Source organism: Setaria italica, chromosome IX (genome assembly GCF_000263155.2).
Source record: "Setaria italica strain Yugu1 chromosome IX, Setaria_italica_v2.0, whole genome shotgun sequence".
NCBI classification, from domain to species: domain Eukaryota; kingdom Viridiplantae; phylum Streptophyta; class Magnoliopsida; order Poales; family Poaceae; genus Setaria; species Setaria italica.
In genome coordinates, this window is record NC_028458.1 from 20,976,973 (window position 1) to 21,002,990 (window position 26,018).

At 44.9% G+C, this 26,018-nt stretch overlaps 1 protein-coding gene and 1 pseudogene across 1 annotated transcript; both read left to right on the forward strand.

Moving 5' to 3' along the window:
• The first annotated feature begins 3,060 nt into the window (after window positions 1-3,060).
• LOC101755960 lies at window positions 3,061-11,362 on the forward strand (annotated as a pseudogene).
• Window positions 11,363-13,897: 2,535 nt separating this feature from the next.
• LOC101756361 (probable protein transport Sec1b) lies at window positions 13,898-22,128 on the forward strand. The gene is given in 22 exon segments (XM_014805875.2): window positions 13,898-13,961; window positions 14,063-14,121; window positions 14,480-14,561; window positions 14,736-14,814; window positions 14,934-14,984; window positions 15,089-15,185; window positions 15,278-15,310; window positions 15,730-15,858; window positions 16,826-17,011; window positions 17,129-17,212; window positions 17,292-17,387; window positions 17,472-17,542; window positions 18,707-18,803; window positions 19,357-19,482; window positions 19,579-19,674; window positions 20,559-20,643; window positions 20,646-20,677; window positions 20,791-20,868; window positions 21,223-21,422; window positions 21,547-21,640; window positions 21,730-21,819; window positions 22,102-22,128. Coding segments are annotated over 22 exon segments (1,956 nt in total).
• Window positions 22,129-26,018: the final 3,890 nt, after the last annotated feature.

Consider the following 26,018-nt stretch of genomic DNA (forward strand, 5'->3'; position numbering starts at 1 on the left):
GAATTTTTTTTGGCAAAAGCCTTACTTGCTTTAATATTAGGTAGAGATAGAGATTATGTTCTGAGCAAGCTCAAAGCGCTTGCCCATTTCTTTCCAACTGACGTTGCGGAGTGCTAGAGCTTATCTCGCACAGACCACCTCCTCTCCTCGTTTCTCTCATCCTACTCGTTTCTTCCTCTATTCACCATTGCTTATTTTTCCCTCAGATCCCAAAGCTAGCAAAGCATGCGCTTCCTGCTAGGAGGTGGTGGCCCGGGACACCAGTCAACACTCCCGAGCTCCGCCGATGAGCTTGAGCATGACGTTGAGAGGGAAAGGAGGCAGCTTCTCTTCCCCCTTCTCTTCTTCTGATCTTCTCATCTTTCTCTCTCGGCTTCTCCAATATAGCGAGCGTAGCAGTGTGGCTGAGCAACGGTGGTGGCACCGCTGCGAGCGCGGCTCCTGCACAGATCCAATGGCGGGCTGAGCGACGCGCGGCAGCTGGAGAGCTACGGCGAAGCTCGCACGCGTCGGCGTTGCGGCCACGCGGCGTCCTCACTCGCAACAATACCAGGCTTAACAGAGCACGGCCGGTCGAGCGGCCAGCCTGCCTAGCACAAATAAGCAAAAAATAAGCAAAAGGAACCAAACGCCCCCTTACTACGACAGCAGGGAACTGTAATACTATTATGTATGTAGAAACTGTAATCATTTACGATGGAGCAGCCACGATAATGATTCGATCATTATTTCTCGCCATGGTAGGAGGAGAGAAAGGCCTTCGGTTAGCCTCCTACTTCTTGATCCGGCGCACCTGTTCGATATGAGGGCATTCTTTATATTTGCCAAGCCTTCGTAACCATTGCACTTACATATGCATTCCGAGGAGCCCACTTAGCCAGCTTGGTTGATAGAAACACACACACATCTAGAGAGGGGGAAGAGACTCATTCTGGATATTGTAGTAGTAGCAGCAAGAGAGTAGCAGCAGCAGCAGCAGACCATCAACCAGAGCAGCTAAGCAGCCTTCAACAGGAGAAGTGCATTCAGATTTTTGCTCTCAATGCAAATAACCCGTGATCATCAGGCTGGTACATTTGAATGCCCCCATAATAAAACCAAATTTAACATCTTTCCTTTCACATGTGTCTGCCAAAGCCTTCATATTTCGTTTTATCTACACACATCTTATCCGGAGCCAGCTCAGCCAGCTTGGTGGAAGAAAATCAGAGTGGGGTGTACATGGATGGATGGACTTATAGTAATTTGGAACGAAGGGAGTATATGGTCCACCACAGCGGCCAAGCCAACTTCTACGGTCAAGTGTATTCCAATCTCCATTATACTATTGAAGAGGTAATCATCAGGCTGGCAAAGAGGCAAATCAGAACATCCCATGAACAAACACTGAAACCGGCATATACGTAGGCTGCAAACTGCAGGCTTCCATTATGCCAATTTCTAGAACCTACTTAAACAGATTCATTGTTTTAAAAGCATCCACCTATCTAACCCTTACCTCAAAAGAAAAATAAAATAATAAAAGACTCTCAGATTAGGTGAAGATCACTGAGGAATGCTAAGGCAAAACCCAAAGCAAAACATGATCCAAGAAAAAAAATACATGTATGGCGACATGGAGTATTGATAGACTGGTTAAGCAGCAAGGCATAGTACAATAGAGATGCATATTCAGATCTCTATTCCTGCCGCAAACAATTTGATCATTAAGCTACAGACATATCAAGATATCCCTTCTGATCCAAATCTCACATGTGAGAGAAGATAAAAGGTTATGAAATAAGAAAAATAGTAACCACTATGCACCTTATAGTAAGTTGACCCATACAGCTTCATAAAAACATTCACCGCTGGCTCCTGTAATACCGACCTCCTCCTCCTCGTGTAATATATATCGGATAACAAAAGGTAAATAATCATCTAAATCTGAGGTGAACTTCAAATTTTGCAGTAAATCCAAGCAATGGGAGTACCAACACTCGAGTAAACAATCAAGGAATCATTTCGCACGATTAGCCTTGCTCAGAGCTACCGAGCTAGCTTGGGTCGAAAGCAAATGACGCGAAGGGGAAACGGACCTTGCAGGAAGCAGCAGAGCGAGCCGAGACGATGGCCAGCGGGGAGTGGTCGCAGAGGACGGGGAAGAGCCTACCCCGGCCCCGCGGCCGCGACGACGAGGAGGAGAGCGACACGCGGCGGGGGCACGGGGAGGAAGGGTCCGAAGAGGAGGCCCAGCAGCAGTGCTGCTCGAAGGCGCGGAGGAACTCGAGCGCGGCCGTGGCGGGCGGGCGGGCGGCGCGCCCACAGGCCTCCTCTCCTCCTCCCTCCGATCCCCACCTCCTCTCCTTCCTCTCTCTCTCTCTCCTCCCTCTCCCCCGGCCGAGGCGGGCGGCCGGCGCCGAGGCCGGGGAGGGGGCGGCGCGGGGAGGGGCGGCTCGGTCGGCGCGGGACCTGGAGGGCGGCACGGTCGGGTAGGCGATGCGCCGCCGAGTCGCCCCTCGCCCTTGCCGCGCCCAGGGGCTGCGCGGGGGCGCGCCCAATCCCCCGAAGAAAGAGAAGATTTTTCCCCTTAACCCCCTCCTTTTTCCACTCGAGCCCCCCGTCTCTTCAGAATTGGACTGCGGGTTGATTTCACGAAACGTCAGGATTTTTTTTTGCAAAATGACCACGACGTACGAAAACCCCAGGCAGAGACGTTTACTTTGCTTTAAATAAATAGGATAAAAGATTATTTTTTCTCGAAAAAAAAAGACTATCATATAATATTCGCATTCCAAGCCGTTTTGGTTTTTGAATCGGATATGTTTGTTGGCCCGTTTGACCCGTGATACAAAAACCGCTTTCCATCCCAAGTCTGGTTTCCGATTTTTTTCTTGACCCCTCCCACGCGGCCAGCCACGTCAGATCGGGGCACGAAGCCAAGGGCGGTTTAGTTTCAAAAAAAAAAGGCTAGGGCGGTGGTGCCGGTGCGAGATCGAAGGGATCCCTGCCCCACCACGCCGACGCGATGCCGTTCGAGGGCCGAGCCGAATTCGCCGACGCCGGGGCTGGAGCCGGAACCGGAGCCGAGGGAGGACCGTGATGGTGAATGCGTTCTTCGTGTTCTGCAGGTGCGTGTACCAGGACCAGGCGAGCGTGGCAGTGGTGGAAGTGGGGGCGCTTCGTCCGCCTCGCCGAGCCGGGCCTCCACTTCTTCAACCCCTTCGCCGGGGAGTGCGTCGTGGGGTCCCTCACCACCCGCGTCCAGTTCCTCGATGTCCGCGTCGAGACCAAGACCAAGGTTCGCCGTGTTCCCCCTGCATCTGTTCTGCTCTAGGCTGTAGCTCCCCTCCCTCTTCCCGATCGCGAGCTGTGCTGCTAGCTAGGTTCGGTTCCGTCAGTCGTAGTTCGATTGCTTGTGTTAGATTGTTGATGAAATTGATCAAGCGCATGGGCTTCAGTCCTGGAATAATGCTAGTCCGGTTCCGATCAGTACTTGTGCTAGATTGTTGAAATTGTCTGAAATTGATCAGTACTTGCGCTGTGTTAGTTTTTGGAATCGTCTGAAATTGCATTATGCCAGGATTGGGGGCATGGTTTTGGTTGCAGAACTCCAGGGTACGGTTATGTTTTACTCCGCAAGGGCAACTGAAATTGCTCTACATGGTCTGTGGAGAGTGATAACCTGTTTTCCCTGTAGAGTAGTGTGGGCCTCTGGGATATTGGAAGAATATTATTGATAACATTATCCGACAAGTGAAAATTCACATGTCTGTGTAAATTGGTGAGCTGTGGAGTACTTTTTGTGCTAGATTTGGAAGCATAGCTCTAAAAACACTACTAATCACATATGCCAACCATGTGTTGCACCAGCTTTGTAGCCTCTTTACAGATGAAGTGATACATTTGTCTATGAAACTTGTTTCTTGCTGAAACAATATATGTAGTCCTATATGTAGTCCTCTCCGTTTGTAGGATAATCTCTTCGTCCAGCTGATTTGCACAATTCAGTATCGTGTTGTCAAGGAAAATGCTGATGATGCATTCTTTGAGTTACAGAATCCCCAACAGCAAATCCAGGCCTACGTGTTTGATATGTTAGGATCTGAGCTGTAACTCTCATCGAGAGGATGGCACTAGGAAGAGTTGGGACAATTTTCTACGTTTTCTTTCCACACTACCATATCCAACCAAGGGTTGGGGATACATATTTATAGCTAGCCTAGCAGCCAACCAGCCAAGCATCAAAGCATATGCTAGTCTAATATGCCTTTGATGCTGTCCTATCTAGTTTAAGATGCCTAGGACCAGCACAAGGACCAGTACAGCAGCTGCAGCCCCACAAAGACCAACAGCAAGACTTATCCAGCATTCTCCCCCTAAGTCTTGTGCGTCATCTTGTGGGAAAGTTGGACCATCCCGATCCTGGAACAGAGCTCAAGGAACTTGATCCTCCCAAGGGGCTTGGTGAGTAGGCCCGCAAGCTGATCCTTGGTGTTGATGTAGCTTGCCTTGATGCTTCCTTCCTCCAAGCAGCCTCGGATGAAGTGGTACCTCACCCGGATGTGCTTGCTCTGCTCATGAAAAATGGGGTTCTTTGCCAGGGCCAGAGCGGACTTGCTGTCCACCTTGAGCTCCACCCCTCTAGTGTCTTGCAAGCCAAAGCGCCTGAGTCAAAGCAGTGAAAGCCGCTATGTACTCGGCCTCGCAGCTGGACAGCGCCACCACCTGCTGCTTGACCGACTGCCAGCTAACGAGGCACTTGCCGAGGAAGAAGAGAATCCCGCTCGTGCTCTTGCTGGTGTCGATGCCGCCGGCGTGGTCGCTGTCGCTGTACCCGACAAAGTGTGCCACCCCGGGACACCTCGGGTAGAAGAGACCATGGTCGAGGGTCCCCGCAACGTAGCAGACGATCCTCTTCACAGCCTACTGGTGCTCCATTATCGGTCGCTGCATGAACCGACTGACGTAGCCGATGGAGAATGCCAAGTCCAGTCGTGTGTGGGTGAGGTAGCGAAGGCTCCCTACAAGACGCCGGTACTGCATAGCGTCTACCTCCTCCGTCGTACTGTCGTGGCTTAGCTTCAGCCTCTCCTCCATCGGAGTAAGAGCTGGGTTGCAGACGGTGAGCCCGGCTAGCTCCACGACGCGCTTGGCGTAGGCAGTCTGTCAAAGCGTGTTCCTGGAATCATCCTGGTGCACCTCGATCCCCAGGTAGAAGGAGAGAGGCCTCAGGTCACTCATCTGGAAGGTGGCCTTCATTTCTTCCTTGAACGCCGTCACCTCCGCATCCTTGGTGCCGATGATCACCAAGTCGTCGACGTAGACACCCACCAGCAGGGTATTTTCTCCATTGCCCCGCCGGTAGATGGCCGCCTCGTGCGGGCTTTGCTCGAAGCCCATCCCTTTGAGCGTGGAATCCAACTTGGCATTCCACACCCTTGGTGCCTGCCGCAGGCCATAGAGGGCCTTGCGCAAGCACAGCACCTTGCCCTCCTTACCGGGGATCGCAAAACCCAGTGGCTGGTGCACGTAGACTTCCTCCTTCAAGTCGCCGTTAAGAAACGCCGACTTGACATCCATGTGATGAACGCGCCAGCCTTCCTGGGTGGCCAGCGCAAGGAAGAGTCGCACGGACTCCATCCGTGCTAGGGGGCGAAAGCATCGTCGAAGTCGATCCCCTCTTGCTGCACGAACCCGCGTGCCACCAAGCGGGCCTTGTGCTTGACGATGGCACCGGCTTCATCCCTCTTCAGCTTGAACACCCACTTAAGGGTGATCGCGTGGTGACCACGGGGGAGGTCAGTAAGCTCTCAGGTGCGGTTCTTCTCAACCGCGTCCATCTCTGACTGCATCGCGGCGTGCCATGCCGCGTGTCTCTTGGCCTCCACGAAAGACCGAGGCTCGCCGTCGTCGCACGCAAGATGCAACTGTGCCTCCAGGTCGTGAGGCACCAGTCCCGGCACCGGCTGGTCGCCGAGGAGGTCTTCCATCGTACAATACCGCCACTACTCGCCGTCGTGGTACGCGTCGATGCGCTCCTCGTTGTGAGAGAGCGGAGTAGCGAACACCACTGGGCTGTGCTCGACATGAGCTGGTGTCGGAGTAGACGTGCCCGGAGGGGTGGCCGTCGGTGCTGGAGTACGTGGCGCTCGCCGGCTGTGGTGCCTGCGAGAATCTCGTCATAGCCGAAGTTGCGGCTGAAGAGCGTGGCGCTGCCGGAGTAGCAGGCGTCGGAGTCGGTGGAGGTTCGGGGACTGGGGTAGGCACGCTCGGTGAAGAAGAGCTACCTACTCCCCCAGCTCCCTCGAAGTGGACGTACTCGACAGTGAAGTCGTCGTACGTCGGAGTCGAACCGTCGTCCACCGTCTTGTCCCACGCCCATCCTCGCCCTTCGTCGAATACAACATCGCGCGCTGTGCGCACACACTGTGTCTCCGGGTCAAGAATGCGGTAGGCCTTCGAACCCTCCGCGTAGCCGATGAACACTCCTGGAGTGCTCCTATTGTCAAGCTTGCCGATGTGGCCAAGCTCCTTAGCAAACGCGAGGTAGCCGAAGACCCGCAGGTGGGACACCGCCGGCTTGAGCCCATGCCAGGCCTTGTATGGCGTCCTATCGTCGAGAGCCTTGGTGGGCAAGTAGTTGAGGATATAGACAGCTGTCACCACCGCCTCTCCCCAGAGAACAGCCGGCATCCCCCTCTGCTTGAGGAGGGCTTGAGTCATCCCCACAACTGTCTGGTTGCACCACTCGACGACGCCGTTCTGCGGAGTAGTGGTGCTGAATGCCCTCATCAGCACAGTACGACGCAAACTCAGCCGATGTGAATTCGCCGCCGTTGTCGGTGCACAACACGCGCAGCTTGTGGCTGCACTGCGCCTCCGCAGCAGCCTACGTGCGCCTGATGGCGTCCGCAGCCTCCCCCTTGCTACCGAGGACCATCACCCACATGTAGCGGGAGAGGTCGTCGATGAGCAGCAAGAAGTAGCGTCGTCCTCCGGGTGTGGCCGGTGCCACCGGGCCACACAAGTCCCCGTGCACGAGCTCGAGCCGCTCCTTGGCTCAGAAGCTCACCTGCTGGGAAAGGGGAGCTGCCTCTGCTTTGTCAACACACAGACATCGCATAACTGCTCCACGTGATCGAGACATGGTAGACCTCGCACCATCTCCTTGGCACTGAGCTGCTTCAAGGCCTCGAAGTGAAGGTGCCCGAAGTGCTCGTGCCACTGCCACGCCTCGTCGTCCCGACGAGCAGCGAGGCAGAAGGGTTGTGCCACCTGTACATTAAGGATGTAGAGTTGATTTGCGCCTCTGGTTACCTTGGCAAGAAGGTGACGATGGCGGTCCCAAATCCTCATGACTCCATCATCGATCACCACGTGCGAACCGTTCTCTTCCAGCTGTCCCAGGCTGATGATAGAGTTCCTCAGCGCGGGGATGTAGTACACTCCGGTGAGCAGTCTGTGCTCTCCAGACTTGGCGGTGAAGATGACGGAGCCGACGCCCTTGATCTCTACATCGGAGGCATCCCCAAACTTGACGGTGAAGAACTCTCGTCGACCGATCATGTGCTGGGTAGCACCAATGTCGAGGCACCACCCCTCAGTCTTATCGTTGCTGGAGCTGTTGCCGAGGAAGGCGTGTACCCTCAGCTCGTCAAGGTGGAGGAGAGCCGCTGCGGCTGATGCCGCTGGAGATGGCTCGATGCTTGCGTGTGCCAGGAACAGAGCCGGCTCCTCCGCCGCCGCCAGTGCGATGTGAGCCTAGCCGCGTATCAGCTATCGACAGTCCTTGGCCCAATGGCCAAGCCTGCCACAGTTGCGGCACGCGTCGTCTCGTGGCGGCCTGTGCTCACCAGCGGCACCTCCCTGGGCGCCTCCTCGCACGCCGCTAGCACCACCCTGGGCGCCTCCTCGTGCGCCGCCCTCAGCGCCTCGTCGCGCCTTGGGTGCCTTGCGCGGCTTGCCGGGCCTGTGGCCGCCTGTCGAGGAAGAAGGCTCCCCCTTCTTCCAATCACCCTGGCGGGTCTCCCACTGCTCCTGAGTGAAATGGAGCTTCCCACCAATGATGACAGGCCCTAAGGGAGGCTGTGACTCATCGCTGTCGACGACCTTGAGGCGACCTATCGCCTCTTCGATCGACATCCTGGAGAGGTCCAGCAGAGACTCGATTGAGCGAGCAGATCTCCAGCAAAGACTCGATCGAGCGAGCGATCTGCTTGTACTTCTCGTGTACGCAGCGAAGGAGCTTCTCAAAAGCTCTCTCCTCGCCGTAGGTGTCATCGTCGTATTGCACCATCTTCTGCAACAGAATATTGAGACGGAGAGCAAAGTCATCAACGTCCTCACCTGGCTTGAAGGCCAGGTTCTCCCACTCCTTGCGAAGTGCCTGCAGTGCCGCAGCGATGGCGTCCCAAGCCTCCTTGGTAGTCCGCTTCTAGGAAAGCGAGAACTGCATCTCAGGCGGGACTGCAGCGATGAGGGCGTCCAGCGCCCGTTGATCCTCATCGTAGTCGACGTCACCGTACCGGACTGCCTCCCACATGTGCCGCACCTGCAGCCTCACCCTCATCACCGCGGCCCACTCGACGTAGTTGGTCTTGGTGAGGGTAGGCTATCCACCACCGGGGCTGACTTCCCTGACAAAAGCCTGGCCCCCGTGGTGACCATGACGGCGGTCCAGGGAGGGAGAGCCGCGCTGCCTATAAGGGCCGCGCTCTCCGTCGACCCGGCCGTCGCGCCGCCGATCGAACTCCATCTCCACCTCTAGCTGGGCAGCCCTTTCCCGCAATCGCTGGACCTGTAGTGCGAGGTCGATGTGCGGGTCGCCCTGGGAGTCGCGGTCACCATGTCTGCCAGGAACACGATCGTCGCGCGCGCCCCCGCCGGGAGTGCTGCCAGCGCGTGCACGCCTGTCTGGGCTGCCGCCACTACACCCGCGGGGGCGCGCAGCTACCCACTGCACCGCCCGTTCCTGCGCCGCCTCCCATGCTAGCACGAGGTCTACGTCGGTACCGCCATCGGTAGAGGTAGCGCTGCTGATGCTACTGCCACGTAGAGTCTCGAGCTCCGCTGCCGCCGCACGTGCAGCATCTGCCACCACCGCTGCTTCCACTTCCGCCCTCGCTGCAGCCAGCTCCGCCGCCGCCAGCCTCGATGCCCTTGTCGCCGCCGCAGCGGTCTCTGCCGCCACTCGGGTACGCTCCTCTACCGCAACGAGCTCGGCCTCCTGTCGACGCCGCGCGCTCGAGGCGACCGAGTGCTGAGACTGTCCTGCGGACATCGCGCGCCATCGGGGAGCTGCGTGGGAAGAGGCTACTTCCGACGAGCTGCTGCTCGTCTACGTAGGAGGAGAGGAGTGAGCAGGGACAACCGGTGTTTCTGCTACCAGCTAGGGACGAAGGTTGGCAGGGGAGGGATGTGAGCAGGAGATGTTCAAGCTACAGGATAGTACGGCTCTGATACCAGTTGTTAGGATCTGAACTGTAACTCTCATCGAGAGGATGGCACTAGGAAGAGTTGGGAAATTTTCTAGGTTTTCTTTCCACACTACCATATCCAACCAAGGGTTGGGGATACATATTTATAGCTGGCCTAGCAGCCAACCAACCAAGCATCAAGGCATATGCTAGTCTAAGATGCCTTTGATGCCATCCTATCTAGTCTAAAATGCCTAGGACTGTCCTACCCTAAAAGTAGTCAACAAAGTGGTGCTGCAGCAAGCATATGCTGCAGCCCCACTGTCCTCCAGTCAATAAAACAGTTGCAGCCCCACAAGGACCAGCACAGCAGCTGCAGCCCCACAAGGACCAGCAGCAAGACTTATCCAACATGATGGTGAATTATTAATACTGAATTTAGTTATTTTGTACTGCTTCCCTAAAGTATAAGCTGACACATTTATTTTTTTGTGATAAATAGTTGTTCGGGCCATAGCTCCAAGAATGAATTTGGACGATCTTTTTGAGCAAAAGAATGATGTGGCAAAAGCTGTTCTTAGGAGCTTGAAAAGGTAATTTAAATGCCAGTTTTTACTGGTAGTCTGGGATCAGCTCAAAATTATTGATTCTGCATGCATATTACTGCAGTAATACGTCCGGCCATTGTTTTTGTTTCACTTGTTTACATGTATTGCTCGCAGTCATGGTGCATAGTATCATGGATGCAGTCCATTCTGCCGATACCCTGCTTTTAATTAGCAATCTGTTCTTTGGCTACTGTAGCATAATCTTTATCTGTTTGTCCCTTGTCCATGCTTCAGTTTGACTTTGGTTGAGTACATCACATGCTATTTCATCGCAGTATGGTTTAACATGTCTATTAAAAACCGGATAGTTCCGTAATATCATTTGATGGAACTTCATTGTGTGACAAGTAGTGCAATGATTCTTAGAGAAACAACATTCTTAGTGATTACGAAATAAAATCAGAAACTAAGTTGATATTTACCCTATGTTTGATTGGATATGTATTGTTTAGTTTCATACTCAAAACATTGTTTCCTTATCATTTTTCCTGACACGTTTCTCTCCACCATTTGCAATGGAGGCTAAGTAGATTGAGGTTATATAATCTCTTGAAAGAGTAATCCAATGTTCTACCGTTTCTTGTATGCGTCTTCTGTTCTCTGTTTTTTCCTGGCATATATCAATAATTCTTGCTGTTGTTCAGGTGATGGCAGATTATGGTTACAGCATTGAGCATATTCTCACGGTTGATATCATCCCTGACGCTGCTGTGCGCAAAGCAATGAATGATATAAACGCAGGTATTGTGCCGTTTTTATGCATGTAGAACTGCTTCCAGGTTATACAGCTTAGGAAATGTTTACTGAACTCTGTTCATGAAGTTAAAACATAATGTTGTTTGTACTATGCTCTTGTATTGTTCTGTTGCTTTTATGCTATCTTTTATAGACATGCTTCCTATTAGTTTTCATCTAATTTCTGGCTATAAGTAGCATTTTCTACTGTTTTGCATTTGTGCTCACTTAACTGATCAACTCCTATAAACAGCCCAAAGGCTTCAGCTGGCAAGTGTCTACAAAGGAGAAGCAGAGAAGATTCTTTTGGTGAAGAAGGCTGAAGCAGAGGCAGAGGTGAAATATCTCTCTGGTGTTGGCATTGCCAAGCAGCGGCAAGCTATAACCGACGGCCTCAGGGACAGGGAGAACATCCTGAACTTCTCGCACTCGGTGTCGAGCACCAGCGCCAAGGAAGTCATGGCCTGATCATGGTCACGCAGTACTTTTGACACCATCAAGGAGCTCAGGGACGGCTCGAAGAACACCACGGTTTTCATCCCCCACGGCCCGGGCCACGTGAAGGACATCAGCGAGCAGATCCGGGACGGCATGATGCAAGCCTCAAGCAGCAACGTGTAAATCACTGTTTGCATGTGTGCATACGAACGCTTCAGCTCGGGATGAGTCTCGAGCTAATCTGTTTATATAGTATTATTATTATGTTGTTAGTGGTAAGTAACGAGTGCTTGGCATCTGGAGCTGTATACGGTCCTGAAACTAGTGTGGGTGAATCTTTGTATGACATAATGTCCAGGCCGTACGCATCTTTGCATGTTCTGTATAGCCTACAAGTTGCATCGTGGTGTGCCCTTTTAGACAATGTACATTGATCTGGTTGAGTTCATGATGCATGCGGGTGTGGATTTTTCTCTGCATAATACAGTACAAGTGAACTGAAGCATTGTGCTTGTTGCTGGCACAGGCACGGAACATAGTTTTAAGATTTGGTCGCTCCGGGGATGGTCTGTTAGTCCCAGTTGCTGCAACACATTGCTCGCTGTGCTCAAAGTACCAAGCTAACACTGAATTTGCATGAGCTGCATAAGGTTTTGAGTTTTTACACGACAGGAGCCGTTTGCGATGCAGGGGAAGAAAAGAACACGCCAAGTTTACAGGCGTTTTCGTAGGAAAAGATTCGAAGTTCGTGCAGTGCGCCACAACGTGCATGCAACGAAGCTGCCACGTCGTGTTCCCAATCACATGGCGCCCTCCAGCCTCTGTGCATCCTCGCCCTACTCTCCTCCCCAGCGGGGATCGCGGCGGGCCCCACGAGTCGCATGCCCTGAGAAAAGATTCTGCATGCAAGCAAAGAAACCAGCAGTTTTGAAATTAAAATATTATAAATTATAAACCGAACATCCAAATTAAATTCCGATTGCATCACTATATTTCTTACGACAAAATGTTTAAAATAGGATCACACTCTACTATGTTTTGAATTAACTTTTTTTAAAAATATATTTTTAAATATGAAATATTAAATTTGATTACGACGAACAAATACTTGAATAACCAGAACAATAATTATCTAATACGAAAAAAATAACAGGGTGAATAAATAATTATAAACAGCGGACAAAATACTAAACATCACAAAGATTGCATTGCATGATGCAAATAAAATAGACATATAGTAAACAAAAAATTGAAAATTTGATCGTTTAAGATAAAACAGTAGAATATGAACGTCAAGTTAGAAGATTCTTTTAAAATAGTACAGCTGGAACAAATTATATGAACTCAAATATTATGCTAATCGAACAAGTTATATAAGCTCATGGAACAAAAATAAATACACCCGGAACAAATTATACGAACTCACAGAAAAAAAATAGTAGTACATCGAACATATTATATGAATTTACAGAACAAAAAATTTATATACCTCGAATAAATTGCCGGAACTCATACAACAAGTATTTATACAACTGGAACAAATTATATTAACTCATCGAATAAAAATTTGTGCACTTGGGACAAATACATTATGGACATATAACGGCATTTTAATCTACGAGTCTACATGATTGACCAATTCAATCATAAAATGGGAATAAATGAGTCAGTGTCGCGAACGAATGAGTCTATTGAACACATAATTTTACACTCCAAACTAATAAATCTATATAGAACAGCGAACTGTACTAAGTAGTAATCTTGAATGTACTTTTTTATGTACTAAGAAAATATATATAGTATTATTAAAAATAAAATAGAAGAGTAAAAATAGAATAAAATAATACACAAGGAAAATAAAAGAGGAAAATAAACAAAGTGAATAATATAGAAATAACTACTAATAAATTCAAAAAATTTAAAAAAACAATATAATAATCAATAATAGAAAAACAAAACATGAATTGGACTGATAAAAAGGAAAAGAAACAAAAGAGAGAGAAGGAAAAAAAAGAATGAGAAAAAGAAACCGAATATGGTGTGAAAGTAGGCTGCATGCAGTAGCAATGGAAAATAAAAGAAAAGGCAAAAGAAAAAAAAGATGAGAAAAAAAAGAGGAAGAGAAAGATAAGAAAATAAATAGTATTACCAAAAATACAATAAAAGATAAGAAGAAAAGAAAATAAGAAAGAAAGATAAGAAAATAAGTAGTATTCAAGGGTATAAATTTTTTTTTCTGTGAGTTTGTATAATATGTTCGATGCGTATGATTGTTTTGTTCCACGGATTTGTATAATTTGTTCCACGTGGACATATTTTCCATAAAAATATGCAACCTTAATTAAAAATGTGAATAAAAAAATTATCCAAATATAGTTAAGTGGGATCTTGTTGTGAAGATTTTATTGTAAGAAGTTCAATAGTGTAATTGAAATTTAATTTTGATGCTCTATGATTTATAATTTTTTAAATTCCAAACGGTTTTGTATGACATCAGTTTTATCCCTGCGTGCACCCGCTGTTCCCACGCGCGCACCCACCCACTGCTCTCGTCGCCATTTCCGGCCGGCTAAATCAGGATATAGGATATAGGCTAGTGCGGGAGCGACAAGAGGCGGAGGAAGAGGAGGAGGGTGCTGGTGGCCGTGGTGGTGCGGAGATCGTCGATCGGAGCGATTCGGAGTCGGCGTCGGCGGCGGCGGCGGTGGCGGTGGCGAGATGTCGATGGACTTCGGTGACCCGGCGGATGACCCCAAGGTCTTCCGCAACATCTGCCGCGACCGTACGTCCACACACAAGCGCCTCTGCATCGATTCTTCTCCTCTGTCCCGCGATTGCGCGATCCTTTATTCAATGGCTGCCTGCCTGCCTTGTGTCCTGCAGGGATACTGAAGGACTTGCTGAAGCCGGACAAGGATAAGGAGACCAAAAGCTCATGGAAGGTACTTTTCATATGTGTGCACGGATGCTTGCTTGATCTATGCGTACTCTGCTGCTTACTGCCAATCCGCTCAGACAGTGTATACCGTTTTCAATAAGAAAAACGTTCACATTCATACATTTGAAATTTTGAGTCCCCGTTACGCAATGCATGATTTGGTCGAGAAGCCAATCCTTACATCACAATCGTTCACATTTTTTTTTAACCCAACAAGCAAACCCAACAAGCATCCCCGAAATCGTGTTATGATCTTGACACATGTTGCTATGGAAGGACCAATTATCAGTTTGAGCACTACTAGTTTGTTGCGGAGCGGGAGGGGAATCAATTGTGTGCTTACTTATTTGTCACGTTTGCAGGTTCTTATAATGGATAAATTTACGGTGAAGATCATGGGTTATGCTTGCAAGATGGCGGAAATTACCGATGCAGGGATTTCGTGTAAGTTTCCCAGACCTGGATACATGATCACCTAGAAGAAAGCAAATGGGTGGTGATTACCATCTTCTTCTGACTGCATTTCCTTGGAATTGGAAGACACCTCTTTTTAACCAATAACACTTGGGCAAAGCTGATCGGTTGAAGTAAGCTATGCATAATCTTCGTATTCTGCAGTGGTCGAAGATCTGTTCAAGAGAAGGGAGCCGATGCCTTCAATGGATGCAATCTACTTTCTGCAGCCACTAAAAGAAAAGTAATTTTCCGTAGGCGCTGCTGTGCCCCATGGCACCATCTATTTTACCATGTAGCACAATGCACGTTATTTGTCTTAAGTTCTCCTCTCCTCTCATGCATATTTCCTGCAATCTGCAGTGTCATAATGCTTCTTTCCGATATGTCTGGGAGATGTCCATTGTACAGGAAGTACGTTGAACTGCCTTTCAGTTTGTAGCTAGAATTCCATTTCCAGAAGCTTCAGATGTAACAAATTTTGAGTAACACGTTGATGATTTCACTTCAAACACTAGGGCGTACATCTTTTTTAGTTCACCAATTCCTAAAGAGCTGGTATCTTATATAAAGAATGACAGCAGTGTAATACCACGCATTGGTGCACTAAGAGAGGTAAGTTATTCCGCAATATATCGTTCATTGCTTTAGTTATACGGCAGAAGTTCTTCTAATAAATTCTAATGCTGTGATTCCATTGATTGCAGATGAATTTGGAATTCTTTACTATTGACATGCAGGTATTGAGCTTTCAGTCTACATCATTTCAACGAATTCTGAGACTAATCTATGAAGTACCAATGCTCACTTTAGTATTCTATTTTTTTCTGGTCGGTGTTAGCTATGAACATTCAAAAAAATAATTAATTAATAACATAGGGTTCTGAGCTATTATAGGTTATAAGAAGCAAGTGAAGGCTGAGACCAAACTACTGCTGTCGTTAGTTTTGTTGATTGGAACTTCTGCACTACACTATGAAAGAAATTTAAATGGTTTTAAAGTTTCCTAGTGTAGTGGAAATATTCATGATTTTCTTGAAAGTGAAAAGCATAGGAAATCAATTCCTGGATGCACTTGTATTTGCATGCCATTGTCTCCTGCTCGTTGTCTACGATATGATGATCACTCTATTACTAACTTTATGGGTCATATATGCAGGGCTTCATAACTGACCATGATACGGCGCTGAATGATTTATATGGCCGAAGTGAAAATAATTCCAAAGTGTTCAACGATACTATAAGCACGATGGCAACTCGCATTGCGACCACATTTGCTTCATTGAAAGTATGTTAGTGAACTCCATTTGCTATAATCTATTCATGCCCAGTGCTAATTAGCAGAAAATTCCTCTCTTTTTTTAGTTCTACACAGCTAGCTGAGGTACTGTGTCTACTTCCATAAGGCAAGCAGTGTAAAATTATCAGAAAAGGCACTAAGTTTCAGCATATGTTGTTCATAGTTAGCATTCATACTTATTGTTTGAATCTTTACTGACAAACATGTTAGATAGTGGGATGGTACCATTTTGATATATGCTCATTTACCTAAATATTGTTTGCACCAGCACGTTTTGCCTTGATTTGCATTACAATTTACCTGGGTGCACCTCTCATGTTGGAGAACTACAGGCTAGAAGTGCCAAACGAGAAACTCCTCACTTGAACTAAACTTGCAGGTGGTTTGGATTCAAATGCAGATAGTATGACATCAGTATACTCTACATGGAACTTGATTAAAACTGTGATATAGATATATTTATTGCAAATGTTTTAAGTGGAAATACATGGTTTTGGCAATCTCTTCAAGCCTCATCTTGCAGGCTATACAAACCATCTTAAAATAAGCTACCTCTGTTTCAAAATGTAAAAGGTTAGTTTTGTCCTAAGTCAAACTTCTCTAACTTTGGCCAAGTTTATAGAAAAATATATTGACATCTACAACCAAATAAATGCACTATCAAGACATATTTTATGGTGGATCTAATGAAACTAAATTGATGTCATAGATGTTGGTACATTTTTCATAAACTTGGTCAAAGTTAAAGACGTTTGACTTAGGGCAATAAAGCTTCTTAGATTTTGGAATGGAGGGACTAGACTACAATGCTAACTTTAGATTTCCAGCACTTATGAGTATCTCCTTATTTAGCAACAGACAGCTGGGTGTTTATCTCATTACCCTATTCTATGAATAAACAACCTTATATTCCCTTTTCTTATTGAACATGAAAGCTCATTTAAGTACTTTGCAGGAATTTCCATGTGTGCGGTATCGGGCCCCAAAAGGAGATGCTTCTACAACAACTAAATTTGACATGGTTCCAAAGTGGCTTGCTACTGCTGTTTGGGATATTGTGTCAAAATATAAATCAACAATTCCTGAATTTCCCCAAAAGGACACATGTGAACTGCTCATTGTTGACAGGCCTATAGATAAGGTGCTAAAGTATAACCTTAATGCTAAAATTAATTTAAGAGTTTATTCATCTTGAAAGTATAGCAAAGATCGTCAATATAATCATGAGAGCTTACAACAATTTCATATGACTGCAAAGATAGCACCTGTTATTCACGAATGGACCTATGATGCAATGTGCCACGATCTACTCGAAATGGATGGTACCAAATACACATACGAGGTAATTGTAATATCATATTGTTAACGAGCTAAAAATTCTCGTTAGTTTCCTTATTCTCGGTGTTATTATGTGTTGGAAGGTATCAAATGCGGGTTCGGAACCTGAACAGAAGGAGGCTGTATTGGAGGATCATGATCCTCTTTGGCTTGAGCTTCGCCATACTCACATAGCTGATGTGAGTTATATGTGTTACATTAGTGCATTTCGATCACCTAAGTATATTTTGGTCTATTATTCCTAACACTAGCTAAAATGGCAGGCTAGTGAGAGATTGTATGAAAAGATGAATAATTTTGTTTCCAAGAATAAAGCAGCGCAACTACATTCAAGGTGCATAACCTTTCTCAAGTTTGAATCTAATTGCGAATATTTTTCTTTTTTTTCTTGAACAACGAAGGAGAACTGCATGTCATTTTATTAAGAAAGAAAGTCGTACAAAATGTACAAAGGTAAGTGGAGAGGCCGTAACCTCCCCAACACACTCCACTCATACTAAGCCACGGTTACAGCCCGGCCATGACCTACTTGCCATAGTAGACCACTAAGGGGTTGGGGCAAGCGACCTCAAGATAAGCTCCTGTAGAGCAGAAGCACCGGCCAGACACCACAAATGGCATTCCTCCTCCACCCTCTGGAGAACAAAATGGACATTCGGGCAAGTCCCTTCAAAAACAGCCACATTCCTGTGCTTCCATAGTTCACAGGCAACAAGAATGACTAAGGAATTGAGTCCCTTGTGCAACTCCTCGGTAACCGATCTCCTTGCTCAGCACCATGAAACGACTTGTAGAGGTGTGCCCACTGCAGCTAAGTTCAATTTCCTAAAAACCAAAGTCCAGACCTCCCTAGCAAACACACAAGAGTTGAGAATGTGTTGGATGGTTTCGTCAGCTTGATCACACAGAGGGCAAGCCGGCGGGTGTGGCAAGCCATGTTTGGCAAGGCGGCTCGAGGTCCAGCACCTTTTGTTGGTGGTAAGCCAAATGAAGAATTTACACTTCATGGGAGCCCAACTCCATGGGGCAAACTTGATGGTCCCTAGAAAATAAGCATCATATTATTTATAAGAATGCCTCATATTATTTATTACTGGTGTTATCTATGGTTTAGTATAATGATGGTTTTTTTAAAGTATAATGTTATCTACGGTTCTGGGCTTCTGATGTTAGTCATATTCTATCTCACCTTTCGGGTACCCCTTGTGCTGGATATTTATCTGTGGCACAATAATTCAAATGTCAAATATGACCATATGCATCTCATTAGCATACATCATTCTTTTGAACAACTAATTTTAGATCTAATGCTGCAAGACAAGTGATACTGAAACACTTAAGTTAAACTGTAGCCTTAGTTTGTATTTGGTAAAAGAAGGTTTATCACTGATTCGCTAGGTGTTGGCATAGCATTTGCTAGTGATGCCAGACCACAAAATGCATTATATTTCCAAATTCTTTCATAAGAAATGATTGTGGTGCTTCCATTTTCAACTAGAGATGGCGGTGAAATCTCAACAAGGGATCTGCAGAAAATTGTTCAAGCTTTGCCTCAATATAGTGATCAAGTTGAGAAACTGACTCTACATATAGAGGTAGATGGTTGCTCTAAAAAAATATCTGCCCTACATTATTTATGTTCTGATGTTTAATCTTTATCTTTACTAGTCATAACTTAACATTTCCTATATTTATAAATTTACGGGAATCGATAAGTTGACTTTCATATAAATGCAAAAAGAAAAATTTATTATCATTAAAACATATTATATTTATGGTACATAATCATAAAGGGGCATCAAAAGATGGTTCATAAATCATTTAACATGGTACGGAATTTCATTATCATTCATTGCACATTTACATGTTTTACTCACATAGTTATGCATATAATATGGTTCAAAGCAAGCGGTTGCTGTTTAAAGGCATTTGTTTTCACCTTAATGCTTTTCATATTTAGTTTATACAACATCTTTTGGTACATTTTTTGGAACATGCAGGAGAGTTGTGTGTCATTTCATTTATTATAGAAGAAATAAATTTGTTAGGTTACAGGCCCCAACTGCTTACTTTGAAGCACATCCTTTGGTATACTTACCTCTAATTTCAAATGATGAGTACTAAAACTATTGATGGTCTCCTGTTCAGATTGCTGGAAAAATTAACAGGTTTATCAGGGAATATGGGCTGCGTGACATTGGGCAGTTAGAGCAGGACTTGGTTTTTGGAGATGCAGGAGCAAAGGAGGTGATCAGCATCCTTAGGTCAAAGCAGGTTTGTTTCAGAAAGAGAAACGAATAACAGGATTTCTGCTAAGCCCCTCCCAGTTTGATTTTATTCTTTGCTTGACATGCTTGTTCTTCTATCAAGGATATGAGTCCAGAAAACAAACTGAGGTTGCTGATTATATATGCAATTGTATATCCAGAAAAGTTTGAAGGTGACAAAGGTGAAAAGTTGATGCAGGTATTGCACAACAATTTTTCCACTGGTTATGAGCTATTGATTGTATAACAATGCAGGCATGATTCAAGATGCAAAGATGTACAATCACATAGGAAGTAAACCTCTGCTTGCACTAATTATGAGCATCGGAATATAGGGCTTATTAGTAGGGACTAGATATTTAGAATGTAACATATATGTTATACCTTATTCTAGTTGCAGACTCCAGCATAATTCCTATATGCTTCTCTCGGATTAGTATATGTCAATACAAAAGCTACTTGTTCTTAGAATTATCATGTGATTATTTGCACTCTGGATGGTAGACTAATCTCATATCAGCTCTTGATTATTTGTAGGAAATAATAAAAGTGTAATGCACGTTGCTTCCATATAAATTAGAAACATGTTAACAACTCTCCTGCATGGCAATAACTAAAGGTCCCATATCATGATCCTTCTTTTTTGTGAGGTAGAAAATGCACATGCGACTATTTTGACTATTTGATTGATGTGGTTAGTAAATCTTGGACATAGATCCAACTTAGTAATAGGCTTAAAATAAGTTTAATCCGAAGGAGGTTAAAGCTAGTAAGGTGTAGCATTTACATCTTCCAATTAGGTACTTACATCCGAGTTCATCTAAAATATTTTTCCCTTGTAAGACATCTTATAGTGCTACCTGCAAAAAAATCCATTAACCTAGATTGGGATAAGCCTAGGCCATATATACTGTTAACTTCAACTTGCAATACAGAAGATTCCTCACAAGCTAAGGATTATTCTGTCATTAGATCTTTGTTAACAAATTTGTAAAATAGCATCTATATTTTCTGTTGACAAATTTCATGTTATGTTAATGGTTCTTTAGCTATATGAGAGTGAGCTAATTTACTTATATGCAGCTAGCAAAGCTTCCACATGATGATATGGATGTAATTAAGTGTTTAAGATACTTGGAAGGCTCAGATTTAAAAAAGTCATCAACGACACCACTTTCTCTCTAAAATTCGATGCGCAAAAGGTGATCTCATGATTTGTTTCTTTTCCATGTACAGAGATGACATTCGTGACTTTGTAGAAAAATACTTTCTACAGCCTTCCACTGTATTAAAATGTTTCTAATTTTTATACCAGAAGAAAAATGCTGCCAGGACAGAAAAACAGGATGGGGAGGAAACATGGGCATTATCACGATTTTTCCCACTTATTGAGGCATGTGACTACTGACCTTCCCTTGTCTTCAACAAAAACCTCATGTCAGAATTATATGACGTTCCAACAGCAAGATTGGCATGCATGCAGTATTGAAGTTATATTTTGCTGTCTGAACATCATATAGTCCTGACTGAAGGGTGTATCTCCTCAGGTGCTTGCAGTCAAGAATTGCTTGCCATTGCTAAATAAAATAAAATTATTATTTAAAATGTATGATTAAGTATACCGTCTTTATTCTTTAGAATTTTTCTTAAGTGCGTGTGTACTTTTCTATATTGAATTTTTTTCTTCTCAATTTTCGTTGCATGTTGAATCAGTTGTAATAATTGGAGTTCCATGCTTTGTTAACAGGAGCTAATTGAGAAACTGAGCAAAGGTGAATTACCTCTGAAAGAATACCCATCAATGAGCGAGCCAAGTTCTGCACCTCAAGGTACCACTGAAACTGCATCAACGGCAGCACCATCACAAAACCCACAGCCGATGTCTATGAGATCAAGGCGGACTCCAACATGGGCAAAGTCTAGGAACTCCGGTGATTCTCAATCAAGGTAGCGACTAAACATAATTTTATATTTGGACCTACTGGGCCTTATTATTTTCGAATAACACACCGACTTCAAACAGTTTCAAGCTTTAGCTACTTTCTTATATCATGATAAATTGGATTGACAGTGATTCCTCAGTCTTGAGACACTCATCTGGTGACTTCAAAAGGCTAGGCAACAGGATTTTCGTCTTCATGATTGGTGGAGCCACTAGATCTGAAGTACGTCACGTCTTTACTGCAAAATACTAATTTCCACTCCCGTTGTGCGTATAGATCGATATTTATCATTTCATACTTCAATGGATCAGCTGCGCACAGTGCACAAGCTTACAATGAAAATGAAGCGTGAAATAGTTTTGGGCTCTTCTAGCATCGACGATCCTCCGCAATTTATTTCGGTAAAATTCGATTTGTCTTAAGGTTTATCATTTTCTTTTTCATCAAATATTTCCACTCGATTGCTGAAATTCAGCCTGCTATGTTCATGCAACGACTCTGCCAAGTGCAGAAGCTGAAGTCGATAGGTAGCGCCAATAACAACTAGTTTGCATGCCGAGCGATGGAATGAAAAACTCTCACCTTATAGTACTCGATGTAAGGTACATTCTCTTCTTCTTGGTTCCCTTTCTTTCTGTTATATTTACTCAGTTCGGAGTATGTTGATGGGTTTGCTTTTGCAGCTAACAGCAGACATAATTGGCCAATGAACAGTTCTACATCTTATCAGGTTGATGTTGTCAATTGTCACCAACGACTGATGTCTGTCGAATTAATCACACGTTAGTTATTTTTCTTTATTTGTGAATTGAGGAAGTGAGCTGGCATATCAGGATGTAAAATAAGAGACGTGTACAACACTTTCTTCGTTTTTGGTGTTGTTATTGACGATGAGATTAATAGAAAAAAGTTTGATAGGATTTTGCAAAAAAATATTTATGAATGCAGCGCTTTCGCCATCTGATTGCTCCCGTCTCCTGGCTCTGTGAACTGGGCGCCACCATATATATGAGCCTGGTCTCGACTCTCGCCACTCCGATCATAGATAAAATACTATTTTGAGAATAAATAGTTTCACTGATGATGAAACTAGAATGTCACTGAGGTGTATAAGGCTTATCCATGCGAAGGAATAATCTAAAATGGCTTGCGTGATAGCGTTGCAACGTGTTTGCACGGCTCATGCATTTCCTCCGTTCCTAGTTGGATGTCAAGCATGTGCTGCCGGAGAATGCGCCTTGAGTATCGGGTCCAAACCTTACTTTAGTACCAGTTGTGCAACTGGTATTGCTATTTTAGTATTAAAGGAGGACCTTTAGTACCGGTTGTTTATACCAAACGGTACTAATTTAGCTACCACGTCGCGCGTGACGGAAACCAATTTAGTATCGGTCGGTAGGTTCTTTTTTCTTTTCTATTTATTTTCTCATTTTATTTTTTTTCTTTATTCTATATTAATATTTTGTATTTGTTTTCTTTACGTATACTAGTTCTAATACGCTAATCTATATAAAGTTATATTTGATTTATAATATTACATTTGAGATAATATTATACATATACATATTGTACATACACATATATAAATAATATTACATTGCATCAACTTTCCAAGTTCAACATTTTGGATCAACTATTTTGAACCCAAGTCCTGACGGTGATGCAAATTTAATCCATCATTATGAAACTCTCCCGCTGGATTTACTACCTCGTATAGAAGAAATCCACTGAGTTGTTCTTGAATTGCCCTGATTTTTTTCGTCTCGAGGAGTGCTTCCTTCATGTGCATTACCTGTGTCATTAGCAAAGGTTATTATATTAGATCAATGGATCTGCACAACTAGAACTAATATATTGTTAAGAATTTTGTCTACGTACTCTGAGTTCATGGTCGGTCACACACTTCGGACCTACAGAGTTATGGATGAACTCACATACGTAGTATCCGCATAAATTATTCCTCGGATCCTATCTCAAACACTATATATATGACAAAAGAAGTTATGAAATATTTGTTGTGTTCAAGGAAGTGACACGAGATGTGCAAATTCAATACATACCGGGAATTCAAGCTTGATATCAAGTTGCTCCTTGAAATCACCTGAGTGATGTTGATGAAAGTGAGTCCATGCCCTGTTAAGCATGACTATGAGGTTGGTGTATTGATTTCTTGGTCTCCTCAAAGAGTCCGGATATAGACCGCGCTTTGATCAACCACGATAACAAAGGAGTATCCAATGAAAGCTGTACATATATGCATAGTTAAAAGCTATTTAGTCTTATTTTTAACTGCTAGTTCGAAAAAGAAAAGATATGGGAAACACGCCACTTGAAGTTGTACGATACAAGTATGTACTTCTCGTAGTGTTGCTTGTCTAAGATATTATATATATTCTTCAAGGTTCGATTTGGTTTATCTCTTATAGTTGCCTTGTTTATAATAACCGGGTCCATGAAGCCGACGTCATAGTATCCTTTCCTCCAGCAAACTTGAATCTCCATCTTGTATGATACAAAATAGAATAGGAGATAAGACATCGCACAATGACTAGAGTGAGGATTTTGAAGTTAGAGCAAATTAAACAGGGGGAGGTGGACTCTTTGTAGCCGCAGTAGGCGAATCTGAAGGCATCTTTCGTTGTGTAGCCTTGCTCATAACAGGGGGAGGTGGACTCATGCCAGAATCCCTATCAGCTGGTGGAGAGCGTGGACTCATGCTACGATCCCTGTTAGTTGGTGGAATGCGTGGACTCATGCTAGGATCCCTGTCATCTAATGGACAGGGTGCCCTGGCAGATGGTGTAGGTGATCTTTCCCTTGAGCCCTGAGGAGATGATCCTAAAGTCGGGGGATTCGACTGCAGAATCCTTATGTAGCGCTTGGGCCATAGAATCCAATCGTGGATGGCTTCTCCTAGATTCTTTTCCCTGTCACCTCCAGGGATCTCCAGTTCCAGGTCATCCCAACCATCGACCACTCGGTCCACCTCAACTTTAGTGTAACCCGAGTTGGAATCTCCAAGCTATGAATTGTTTGGTCTTGTGTCGGTTGTTTAGTCACATCATAAGCCACCACGATGAGCTTGTTTTTCATGGGAGTAACAAGCTCACAAGGGGCCCTCCCAGTGATGTCGTCCATGAGGTGATATTGGTTGTCCTCAACCATGTCAGAAGATCCTCCCGCTGGGAATTCCGTGGAAGCGATGCTACTTCGACGCTGAGAGGGGCTTATGTTGACATTAGCCCCTGATGATGCAGCTGCTTGTTCACTAGCTTGTTTGATAAGTGTTGGTATATTTAACGATCACGAACGGATATACCGTTGTAGCATTTCACCCAAGAATATTCCCAAGGGTATTGTATTTCCCAAAGGAAGGTGTGTAGGTCAAAAGAGTTTACTATGCATATGAGTATACCATAGATGGATAGAGACAATACTCAAGGCAGGGGTAAAATAATGATAGATATGTAGTGTGACACACACAGGAATCATCTCTAGATAACTAAACTAGGGAGAATGACTAAGAGTTAGCTCTAGGTTTATATGTACTTCCTATATACTATATAGATCATACAAGCATAACATACATACACATTTTATAGAACTCAGGACTATGCACCCAGGCACACACGGGAAAATAGTATCTGTGCTAGTTCCACCCAGCAAAGTTACTACTAATTTACAAACACCTACAGCATACCCGAACGAGGAGGATTACAAAGGACCAACAGGGCTGCTTGTGGCCTACCTTTGTGGCCCGTGGGGCAAACTCATATCCAATGAAGCTAAGCAATCCAAGCACCATGCTTGCATTGTTAACAACACTCCAGCCATCCCGAGCTATTGTGACTATGGCTGAAGCTACCATAAACATGGCCATTGAACCGATGACGTAGCATAGATCAATTAAGCTATACAAGATATATATGCACACAGAGTATGTACTGAAGCATGGTCTCAAGGCATACATGAGGGTATATAAGCCTATACTATGATAGCAAGGATATACAACTAGCATACGAGCGTATAATCCTAGCACATCAACATAGCAAGGGTATACATCTAACTCATGCATATAAGAACTAAAAGAATCGTGTGTTGCCTAGAGGGGGGAGATGAATAGGCTCAATCTTTAAAACCTGAAAATTCTTCGCAGCGGTGTTACATGTGTTGTAACTTCCGACTGTGTATCGGAACTTCTGATGGGGTTGGAACTTCCACAACAGGGGCGGAACTTCCGACAGAGTAAAAAGTACTCTACGAAATTAAAAATAAAATAGGTTTCAGCAGAAACTATTGAATCAAAAGTTCAGCAATGAAGTATAGAGACTACTGCATATGATCTTTATGAGAGAAACTACACAAGTATGTAGATCGACACAAATTAAGCTCTAGGTCAACAAGAACTTGAAGAACACAATAAGCACACGAGACAAAGAATTTGTTTACCGAAGTTCACTCCCACAAGGAAGCTACGTCTCCGTTGAGGAGCTCACAAAGAGCCGGATCCTCACTAACCCTTTACCTCACTCAATCAACCACAAAGATTGAATTACTTACTATGAATCCTCCAATAGGATGGGCAATACAAACTTCCCAG